Genomic DNA, 12,307 nt, shown 5'->3' on the forward strand with positions numbered 1-12,307 from the left:
AACTTTAAAGTTCTATACTTTACTACTACTGCTGCTCCTACTATTACTGCTGCTACAAAAGTATTTTTGCAAACTTTAAAGTTCTGTACTACTACTACTACTGCTGCAAACTTTAAAGTTCTATACTTTACTGCTGCTACTACTACTATTACTGCTGCTGCTGCTGCTACTACTACAGATGCGGCTACTGCTGATACAAAAGGTTTTTGCAAGCTTTAAAGTTCTATACCACTCCTGCTGCTGCTACTACTACTACTGCTGCTGCAAACTTTAAAGTTCTGTACTTTACTGTTGCTGCTACTGCTACTATTACTGCTGTTGCTACTGCTGCTAGAAAGTTTTTTTTTGTAAACTTTAAAGTTCTATACCACTACTGCTGCTACAAACTTTAAAGTTCTGCTTTTTACTGCTGCTGCTGCTACTATTGCTACTGCTACTGCTGCTGCTACTATTACTACTACCACCACTACTATGAATACTACTGTTATTATTATTACAAAGTGAAATGGGCTGCCTCTGGTAGCAACAGGTTCCATATCACTTAACATTTTCAAACAAAGACTGGCTAACTACTTGTCAGGAACATTGTAGAGGGGAATCTTGTCCCACTACATTTAGGACTCAATGGTCTCTGAGATCCCTTTGAACTTAGAGATTCCATGATGGTATAATAATAAATACAATAATTACTGACATTTGGATAGTACCATCAGGTTTAAAAAAATTATTTTCCTCACAACAACCCAGTGAGACTGGTACTGCAAGTAGTATTATACTCTTTTTAAAGGTAGGGAAACTGAAGGACAGAGAGGTTCACTTGCCTCTGGTCATGTAGTCAGGAAAGTAATGGCCCTAGGTCTATTGAAACCCAGATCTATTGAAAGCAAAATCTACTGCTTTTCCTACTATTATGTGTGTGTGTGTGTGTGTGTGTGTGTATTGTATACAATACTGCCTTATATGAGAATGTAGAATTATATACATGTAGAAAAAAATACATATGCACATTATAAATTTCTCATGTACATGCACATACACACAAGCACCCAAATGTTTTTCCACTTGATGTAAAATAAACATGCACAGATTTTTTGGCTTTACCAACTTGTACTTTTCCTCTAGGAATGAACAAAACTTTACCAGCAATGTTTTTCTGCTCTTTAATTGGAAGTCCACTCCTTCCCCTACCCCAGTTCCAACAATGAAAAATGAAAAAAGAGAAGAAATTCAGTCCATTATTATGATTGCCATTTCACCTCTTCTGAGTGGGAGACCATGAAGGGTCTAGAGTTTCATCTGGGAAAAGTTCCTTTGCCCAGGATGGTTTGAATACTTCCCTGAACTCTAACTGACTTTTGCAATCCCATGACATGTAAATAAGTTCCTGTGATTTCCCATAACTTTGGTTATGGACCTTGGAGAAAGGGCCACAAAAACATCTCATTTCAGAATGTAAGGGCAGTGCCAATACATTTGGAAACTAATAACCATAAGGTAACCCTGGAAATTGACTGTCAAATAAAGTTCAATTTCAAGTTCAAATGTGAGAAAAGGATCAGTATTTGTATCACATTATTATTATACCTTTAGGCCCAGCCTTTTGCTACATTTCAACTGTCTGATGATGATGGTGGTGATAGGGACAAGCACTGAGTCTGTGATTCATTGGTATAGAACCAATGAGAATTGGTTCTCCTAATATTGTTTAAGAAGATCTTTTTGTTGTTGTTGTTTTTGTTTTTGTTGCTTTTTTGTTGTTTTTCTTTTTTTGCGAGGCAATTGGGGTTAAGTGACTTGCTCAGGGTCACACAGCTAGTAAGTGTCAAGTGTTTGGTCTGAGACCAGATTTGAACTCAGGTCCTCCTGACTTCAGGGCTGGTGCCCTATCCACTGCGCCAACTAGCTGCCCTTTCTCCTAATATTGGATTCAAGTATATTGGAACTCCCAGTATGTTAGAACTTCACTTCAGTTGGCTCTGGGCTTTGAGTCAGTCAACCGACCAATAAGCATTTACTCAGCCTACTGGGGGAGCCAGGCACTGAGGATACAAATACAAAGAAGGAAGCAACACCTACCCTTAAGAAGTTTATATTCTAACAAGGGAGACAAAAGTATATATAGATAATAGATAGATAGACATAGATATATAGATATAGATAGATATGTACATAGATATAGATACGTGTATATAGTATATATATATGTAATATGTGTATATATTATATTATATGGACAAATATACATATAATGTGTATATGCATTATTTACACACACATGAGAGACAAAAACGCATATATGAGAGACAAAAACATATATATATTTAACATATGTATATATGTTCAGAATTATTATAAAGAGAATCAATGCAAATAAATACAAAATGGTTAAAGATGAGGTCGCTTCAGAGGGAGAGCACTAGCAGTTGGGGTGAATCAGGAAAGGCTTCTTATAAAAGGTGACATAAACTAAGTCTTGAAGGCAGAGAGGGCTTCTCTGAGTGGAGGTGCAGAGGTAGCACATCCTAGACACGGGAGACAGCCAACAGAAAGGCACAGGAATAGGAAATAGAGTGTCATCTGTGAGGCACAGAGAGAGGGCCAAGTTGTGCTTGATCAAAGACTTAGGGAGAGGGAGTAAGTGTACAATTAGGCTGGAAAGGCTTGGAGGCAATAGGGAGCCACTTGTCTTTATTGAGTAAGGCAGTGGGATTAAACTCAAATAGAAAACTGATCCCTGTGGGCCATGTATTAATTTAGAAAGCAATGCATAATCTACACAGTATTGTATTTTTATTTATTTTGTTGAATATTTCCCAATTACATTTTAATCTGGGTCTGACAGCACTCTGGGATTGTGGAGTAGAGGACACCCACGGGCAGATCTGTCTTTAGGGAAAATCACACTGATATCCACATGGTAGAAGGGCTGGCCAGAGAGATTATAAAGAAGAATCCAGTGCACAGTGTTCATTCATCTGGCATGGCCCCTGGGCCAATGTGAGCCACTGGGAAGATGCCAAGAATGCCCCTTTTTTTCATTCATCCAGGCACTTTTTTGTACCTTTTCTTTTTAGGGGAAGGAGAACATTAAATTATCCTCCATTATTTCCCTGTTCCAGAGATTTATTCACAAGTTTCTTCCTGTCCAACAGAAAAGTTTTAACTTCAGTAAGTGTTTTTCTGGTGCAAAACATAGTGTATGAAAAATAAAAAGAAATCTGTTCTTTATGTTTTCTATTCTTACCCCTAGCTTTGCTATCCTGGACACTTTCCTAACACACCTAACAATGCCCCTCTCCCAACTTCCATTCTGATGGGACTGTGTCCAAAGCCATCTCCAGTAGCAGGGCTTTCCCCAGTGTGGAGCAGAAGGAGGAGATGCAGCACTGGAAGGGGACCTCTCCAGACCTCACTCAAAAGCTCTGAAAGGAAATGTTTTCTCCAAGTATGTTCCATATTCACTTGGAGCCTGTGGAGGAGTCCAGCCAGTTGAATTTGGGTGTTTTCGCCCTGTCATCACTGTGGGCACAAAGGAGTTCAGGAACCTCTAAGCAGTGATTTTTGGGAAGCCATGCAAAGATGACTGGCTGATAGGATGCTAACTCTGCAAGCTCCTGGAAAGATCCCAAGAGGCCATACGGTATGGTGGGAAGAATGGTGGACTTGATTATCTGAAGACGTGGGCTGGGTTCCTGGCACTGCTGGTTGTGTGATCTTGGATAAGTCACTTCATCAAATCAGGTGGTTGGTCTAAATCAAGGGTAGGAAGATAGGAAAACAAATGCCCCGACCTCATTGTCTAATTGAAAGCAGCTTAGCCTAGTGGGTAGTGATGGACTATAGGAGTCAAGAAGACCTGAGTTCAAATCCGACCTCAAACACTTACTAGTTATGTAACCCTGGGGCAAATAACCCTGATTGCTTCTCATATATATATATATATATATATATATATATATATATATATATATATAAGCAAGTTCCAGTAGATAGATGTTCTCATTACTTTACAGGTCAGGACATTGAATCATTTATAAGGCCAAAAAAGTGATTTGTCTGGTCCTACAATAATTCAGCAAACTTCCTAGGACTTCTGAGTCTCACTTTCCTCCCAGTTTGGAGACATCATAGCTGTAGAGTCAAAAAAAAAAAAAGGAAAGGAAAGAAAAGAAAACTGAGCCAACAACTGTACTGCAATTTTCCCTATTTCAATTGAAGGAGTCAGACGGAAATGAACAGATGGGAATGTTGAAAGATACGTTTCTTTTGTCTTTAATAGCGTAAAGAAGTGTTTGATGAAATAAATGTGCATTTCTTTGCCTCCCTGTTAGGGACATGCAAAGATGATTGGAAAGGCAGGGGCTCAGAAGGCCGGTCGGCACCTGCCCCATGACTGGACTGGCCACGAAGGCTCTTCTAAGGTAGTAACTGCATGTATGCTTTGCAGAAGCTGTTGGCCTTCCTCACTTTGTTTTTGGAGTCAGCAAGAAGCTTTGGCACCGGCTGAGTTGCTCCATCCATAGGGATTGCTTCATTTTGGCGCTGGGCCTCTGCAGCTGCTATGGTCAGGCCAGAGAAGATGGAGCTTGAGTCAGATGACTTGGATTTTAATCCTCCCTCTTCCCTGGAATCGTGTTTGATCTTCCAAGGATCTTTCTGTTGCCCTCCTTTACTTTCTCCATCCATTTTAATAATAACTCAAATTTATATGGTACTTTAAGGCTTAGAAAGCACTTTTTTATATGATCCTCATGATAATCTTGGGGAAACCATGCCTCAGAGAGGCCAATTGATTCACCCAGAGTCACAGAGGAAGTGTCTCAGGCAGGATCTGAACCTAGGTCTTCCTTCATCCAAGGCCAGTGGTCTATTCCCTATACCAAAGGGTTTCTATAAATCAGAGTTAACAATATAAGAATAGCCTAATTAATTCATGGGGTTATTGAGAAAATGAGGCAATTTAAGTGCTTTGAGCTATTAAGGGAATATGAAATAGCTTATATATATACATACATACACATGTATGTATATATACATATGTGTGTATGTGTGTATGTGTGTGTGTGTGTATAACTCTATATGAAATAAAAGGGCAACTGGGTGGTGCACTGGATAAAGCACTGGACCTGGAGTCAGGAAGACTCAAGTTCAAATCTGGCCTCATATACCTACCAGCTGTGTGACCCTGGGCAAGTCACTTAACCCTGTTTGCCTCAGTCTCCTCATCTGTAAAATGAGCTGGAGATGGCAAATCACTTCAGTATCTTTGCCCAGAAAATCCAAATGGAGTCACAAAGAGTTGAATACACTTGAAACTACTGAACACAACAAATGTGAAATAAACTCAAGAAATAATTTGCAATCAATTATTGAAGTTACATTGCTTCAAACTGTACTTTAATGTGTCCCTTGAGTGCACTTGCTGCCAATTTTTTATATGATTTCCTATACAATTCACATATCATTGATGTTGTATCAGCAACAAGAATAAACTTAATTTTATTCAATTCATCAAGTATTTATTAAGCATGTACTAGGGTGCTCCAGCATGGGCCTGATGGACTGACAGCCAGCCAGAAATATGGACAGATGTAGTTGAGCTAGGGTTGTGGAACACACAGTAGAATCAGGAAGACCATAAGGAGGCACGGATGATGCGATCAGCTCAAGGTAAGTGTCAGCCTCTGACTGGCAGTATAGACAAAGTCAGCTGTTGGGAAGGAATACCACACCAGAACCTTGGGCTGTGGCTTCTACAACCTTATTGAAACTTAGCTCCGTGCTAGGATGCTGTCACCCAAGGGTCACTGGTGTATCTTTACTGCTAGGGAAATAAGGAAGACACTGGGAGCTGCATTCAATCAAAGCTGCTTCCTTTGCCACGTTGCTTCTGCAAGGATGTTAGATTACACAAAAATTTTCTAATTCCAGTTGATCTAGTCTATCCTATTCTTTGAGAGGTGTTGTGAATTGCCTTTTTTCACTTTCAAAATGATCCAGCAATTACTACTAAAGACAGTGAGGATGTGAGTTATTCAACAATAACAAATCATTAAACTATTAAAAACATCCTTGTATCTTTTACTAAACCATCTGAGTGGTACTTCAGACTTGAGTCTGCAATGTGGTGGCTCACTGGACTGACCTGGAACAAATTCATACATACCAGATGTTATGTTGGGTGCTGGAGATCCAGAGACAAAAACACCCTCAATCAGTTCACATTCCGTTGGAGGGGAATCACATAGGCAGATAAGGAAATGCAAAATGTATAAAAATTTAATTCAAAATAATTCATGTGTATGTGTATGGTAGTAGGAGAAGGAGGAAGGATAGAAGGAGGAAGAGGAAGAAGGGGAAAATAGAGAAGTGCTATCAACCTGAGAAGGAGGAGAGTGGGATCAGCAAAGGCACCATGTAGGAGGACCCTTGATCTGAGCCTTTAACGGACCTAGGGATTTTAAGAGATGGAGATTAGAAGTGAAAGTATTCAAAGTATGGGTGGGATGAGACCAAGTCAGAGTGCCTAGCATGAAAACCTGATATCCTACAAAGGTGTAGAGGCTGGAGATGGAATATCTTTTTTTTTTATTTTTTTTTGGCTAGGCAATGGGGTTAAGTGACTTGCCCAGGGTCACACAGCTAGTTAAGTGTCATGTCTCTGAGGCTGGATTTGAACTCAGGTCCTCCTGATCCAGGGCCAGTGCTCTATCCACTTTGCCACCTAGCTGCCCCTGGAATATCTTATATGGACAGCAGAAAAGAGGATGGTTTGGTTTTTGTGGTGAGGAGGAGGAGGAGGAGGAGGAGGAGGAGGAGGAATGTAATGTAAACCCAGACAGAGGGATTGGAAGAAGACTGTGCAGGGCAGCAAATGCCAAAAAGAGGACTTAACAGGGAGATAACAGGGAACCACTGAAGCTTCTTGAGAAAAAGAATAACATTGGTCAGAGCTGTGCTTTAGGAATATCAATTTGGCTGCTGTTCAGAGATTTCATTATGGAGGAAAAAGACTGAAAATAAGGACAATATGAGGAGGCCACGGCAGTAGTCTGGGAAAGAAGTAATGGTGTTCGGAACTAGTGTGGTAGCCACATGAATAGAGAGATGGAGATAAGTGGTCCAGAGGAAGAATTCATCAAACTCAGCAGCTGATTGGTTATGGAGAATGAGGTGGAGTGAAGAGGTGAGGCTCAATCAATCAGCTGACAAGTACATAGAGACAACGAGTGGGTAGAATGCTAGGTCTGGAAATAGGAAAACTTGGGTTCATACTTGCCATCAGACACTTATTAGCTGTGTGACTCTGGGCAAGTCAATTAAATCTTTGTCTGCCTCAGTTTCCTCATCTGTAAAATGGGGATAATAATAGCACCTACTTCCTAGGTTTGTTATGAGGCTCAAAATGGCATAATATTTGTAAAAGCACTTAGCACAGTGTCTGGCACATATTAAGTGCTTAATAAATAGTTTCTCATTGCCATAGGCACTGTCCTAAGTAATATAGATACAAATACAACAAATGAAACAATCCCCACTTGCAAAGAGTTTACATTTTTTTTTTTTTTTGGTGAACCAATTAGGATTAAGTGACTTGCCCAGGGTCACACAACTAGTAAGTGTGTGAATCTGGATTTGAACTCAGATCCTCTTGACTCCAGGACCAGTGCTTTATCTACAGTGCCACCTAGCTGTCCCCAAAGACTTTACATTCTAATGGAGGGAATCAATAAACTATGTATGAACCATATGCATATTTATATTAGCATATATGTATATATAATTTTGGGGGGAGTGTTGTTCGGTCATTTTAGTCATGTCCAAATTTTCACCACCTCATTTGGGGTTTTTTGGCAAAGACACTAGAACGGTTTGCCATTTCCTTCTCCAAACTCATTTTACAACAAAGGAAACTAAGGCAAACAAGTTTAAATGACATACTCAGGGTCACGTGCTAGTAAGTGTTTGAGGCTGAATTTGAAGTCAAGAAATCTTCCTGACGCCAGACCTGGCACTCATGCACTATGGCGCCACCTAGCTGCCCTATAATGTTTAGGAGTAAACAATAAATGCTTATTGACCTCGGACAGCCCTACAAAGTTTACTAGTATCTTTCAACAACCCCCCTAACATTGGCTACTCCCTCGTATCTTTTATCAGTGTTTCCACTTTGTTAAGTGTGAGGCGTTTTGATTTGTTTTCTGTTGTTTTGATTTGTTTCTGTTATTTTTAAGTGATCTGGAACATTCTTTCACAAAGTTGTTAATAATTTGCAATTCTTTTTAGAACAGTTTATTAATTCCTTTGACCCCTAAATCTCTTGGAGAATGGCTTTGGGTCTTACATATTTTAACTAGTTGCCAATAATTGCTGATATATCTTGGATTTCAGATCTTTATCATAGATACTTGATATAAAGACTTTTTCTCAGTTGACCATTTACCTCCTTATCCTGGTAGCATTAATTTTATTTTTGCAAAAGCATTTCAATTTCACGTGATTGAAATTGTCAAGTTTATCATTTGTAATTGCCACTATCCCTTATTTGGTGAATAATTGTCTCCCAAGCCACAGTGATGAAAGAATCCCTCCTCTTTTTCTGGATGTTTTGTGACATGATTTTTGATATTCAGGTCTCATATTCACTTGGAGTTTATTCTAAACTTAAATTCTGTCAGTTTAGTTTCCTGTTTTCCCAGCAATTCTTGTCAAATAAGGAATTCTTTTTTAGTTTTGAGCTCGAGAGTTTATTGTACCAAGTTGGATTGAGTTCAGTTACTTCTGATTCTTTATTTTCTATTTTGTCCCATTGAGTTACTTCCGTATTTTCTTTTTTTTTTTGGTGAGGCAATCAGGGTTAAGTCACTTGCCCAGGATCACAAACCTAGTGAGGATCGTTTGTCTGAGGCTGGGTTTGAACTTAGGTCCTCCTGACTCCAGGGGTGGGACTCTACCTTCTGTGCCACCTAGCTGCCCCTTACTTTTGTATTTTTTAACCAGGACCAAAAAATTTTGATGCTTACTGCTTTATAATGTAATATGAAACCTGAAAGTGCTATTCCCTCACATTTTTTAATGGTTTCCCTTGATGCTCTAGACTTTTTGTTCTTCCAAATAAATTTTGTTATTTTTTTGTCTAGGTCTATGAAATATCTCTTTGATATTTGATTGATGTAACTTTAAATCTGTAAATTAATTCTGGTAATGTCACTTTTATGATGTTATCATGGGGCCTTGTCTTTTCTAAACAACTCTAAGTTGCTTAGATCCTATAGAAATGGAAACATAACCTATTTTTTGAATTAGATGGATAGTTCTTCTCATAGCTCTTCAGATGTTACTTTTTGATGAATAATTCACTGAATCTTGATGTGCCAACATTCCTCAGGCATTTCTCATGGTTGCCAAAAAATTCTATGATATTATGAAATATTCTTCTTCTCTTTGCCTCTAAGGCAGTACCGCCAAACAAATAACTTTAAGGGTAGAAAAATGATTTGTTGACTGAGCATAGACTGTCCCTGAAGTTCCACAAAACATAGGAGAAAGGATCTCAAGCCTAGTTGAAGGTTCAGAAGGAGAGAAAAGTCATTTTCCATGTGTGAGTTTCATTTGGAGAGTGGCTAGATACTTTATCTTCTCCCCTTGAACAAACAAATTCTATTAAAAAATATGAGCTGGCAGAGCTGTAACTAGGGTGGGAGTGACTGAGGATTTCCCCAGAGTACCAAAATTTAGTGGGTACAAAAATTTAAGACATTCATACCAGGTTAATGGAAGCCACTGTATTTGTTCATTTCTACTCAGTTTCTTAACTACTTCTTGTATTATTTTATATCATGAGTTATTAAGTTGATTCAAATTCAATTCAAAAAGCATTTTCCAAGTACCTGTTTTGTGCCATTATGCTAAGCATTACAGACTCAATGACAAAAATTAAAACAATCTCTGTCTTCAAGGAGCTTATATTCTACTAAGCAGAAACCACGTATACCCAGATAAGTAAATGTGAAATATATACAAAATGAATTAAAAAAAATTTCAGGATAACATGCCAGACTGTGCTAAGTGCTTTACAAATATTGTCTTATTTGATCCTCACAACAACCCCGGGAGGTACGTGCTATTATTATCCCGATTTTATAGGTGAGGAAAGCTAGGCAGAGAGAGATTAAGTGATTTGCCCAGTGTCACACAGTTAGTAAGTCTCTGAGGCTGGATTTAAACTCAAATCTTCCTGACTCTGATTCCGGTGCTCTATGTACTCTGCTACCAGCTGCCTCCTTGAAGGAGCTTTAAATACTAAATGGATGAATTTGTGTTTGAGCCAAGAGACAATAGGTAGTCACTGGATTTTCAGGAGAAGGGGGATGGAAAGGAGCAGGTTTGAGGCTCTATTTCATGCTGATTTATACTATCTCACTGAGTGATCAGATCAGTTCTGATGAGGTCAATGATCATTTTATGCAGATGATTCTCAGAGCTATTTCTCCAACTTTTAACTTTTCTCCTGCTCCTCAGACTCACATCACTACCTTCCTCTTCAACCTCTGATACTAGATTGCCCATAGACATCTCAAACTTGACTGTCCATAAGAGAGCTCATTGTCTTTACCCCAATCCTCCCCTTCTTCCCTGTTACCATTGAGGACACCCCCTTCCTCCTCCCAGTCACCCAGGCTCACAATCTCAGTGTCATCCTTGAGGCCCCACTTGCACTCACCCCACATAGTTAATGTTTCCAAGTCTTGTCACCTACCCTCACACCCCTCATATGCACCCCATACTACCCTGAGGCAGGTCCTCATCACCTCACACCTGCAGTGTTATGACAGTCTTCTTGTTGGTCAACCTGCCTTGACCCTCCACACTACACTCCAGAGGTGTCAAACATTGTCAATCAGTAAACATTTATTAAGCACCTACTATATGCCAGGCACTGTGCTAAGTGCTGCGTTGCCCGCAACACTGCCAAGTGGGGTCAGAATCAGATTAAAATGTAATTGGAAATTAGTTGTCAAAATAATAAAAATATAATAATCTTAGATAACATCACATTTAAAATTAAATCAACTTGCATCCCATGAGCATTTTTATGTAAGGATCCTTGACCTTCATTTCTATTTGAGTTTGACACCATGGGTATATTGCATCCTTCAATCAGCTGCCAAAGTAATTTTTTTAAAAATGCAGGTCTAACTATATCACCTTCTCTTCTCAAGAAATGCCCCTAGTTCCCTTTCACCTTCAGAATCAAAGATAAAATTCTCTAGCTTTTAAAGTTTTTCACAACTTGACCTATTCCTACCAGTCTAGTCTTCTTACATTTTATTCTCCCTTCCCCCACTTACTCTTGACCCAGTGACACTGAATCTCCTTGCTGTTCCTCAGATGCTTGATCTCCTGGCTCCCTCCCTTTTCATGACCTTCACCTACTTCTGACACTCTCCCTTCTCATCTCTACCTCCTGGCTTCCCTGGCTTCTTTCAACACTCACTCCAAACCTCACCTTCTACAAAGGCTTTTTTTTTTGTTGTTTTGTCTTGTTTTTGTTTTCAATTTTTATTTTTAGTTTTCAACATTTACTTCCATAAGATTTTGAGTTCCAAATTTTTACCCCATCTCACCCCTCCCCCCACCCCAAGATGGCATGCATTCTGAATACCCCTTCCCCTAGTCTGCTTGCCCTGCTATCTCTACCCCCCTTCCCCTTCTATTTTCCTGTAGGGCAGGATAGATTTCTGTACCTCGTTTCCTATATTTCTTATTTCCCAGTTGCATGTAAAAACATTTTTTTTAAACATGTGTTTTTAAAACTTTGGGTTCCAAAGTTTCTCCCTTCCTCCCTCCCCACCCACCCTCATTGAAAAGGCAAGCTATACATGTGCAAAACACTTCCATAGTAGACATGCTGTGAAAAACTAACTTATTTCCCTTAATCCTATCCCGCCCCCCCATTTATTCTATTCTTTCTTTTGACCCTGTCCCTCCTCAGAAGTATTTGCTTCTGATTACCCCCTTTCCCAATCTACCCTCCCCTCTATCATCCCCCTACTCTCTTATCCCCTTCCTCTCCTATTTTCCTGTAGAGTAAGACAGATTTCCATACCCAATTGAGTGTGTATGTTATTTCTTCCTTAAGTCAAAACCTATGAGAATAAGATTCACTCATTCCCTCTCACCTTCCCCATTTCCCCTCCACTGTAAGAGCCTTTTCTTTTCTGTTTTTTTTGTGAGATAATTTACCCTGTTCTACCTCTCCCTTTCACCTTCTTCTAGTATAATCCTCTCTCACCCCTTAATTTTA

The 12,307-nt window shown here is 39.4% G+C and overlaps 1 protein-coding gene across 1 annotated transcript in view; it reads left to right on the forward strand.

The window, feature by feature from the left end:
• Nucleotides 1–5,654: 5,654 nt before the first annotated feature.
• Nucleotides 5,655–12,307, forward strand: part of MROH9 (maestro heat like repeat family member 9) — a 224,997-nt gene continuing 218,344 nt past the window's right edge. Inside the window, exon 1 of the mRNA XM_027868360.1 lies at nt 5,655–5,670. Within this exon, the coding sequence (XP_027724161.1) occupies nt 5,655–5,670 (16 nt within the window). The remainder of the gene's footprint in view (nt 5,671–12,307) is intronic.

This window comes from Vombatus ursinus, unplaced genomic scaffold (assembly GCF_900497805.2).
Source record: "Vombatus ursinus unplaced genomic scaffold, bare-nosed wombat genome assembly UNPS02014789.1, whole genome shotgun sequence".
NCBI classification, from domain to species: Eukaryota; Metazoa; Chordata; class Mammalia; order Diprotodontia; family Vombatidae; genus Vombatus; species Vombatus ursinus.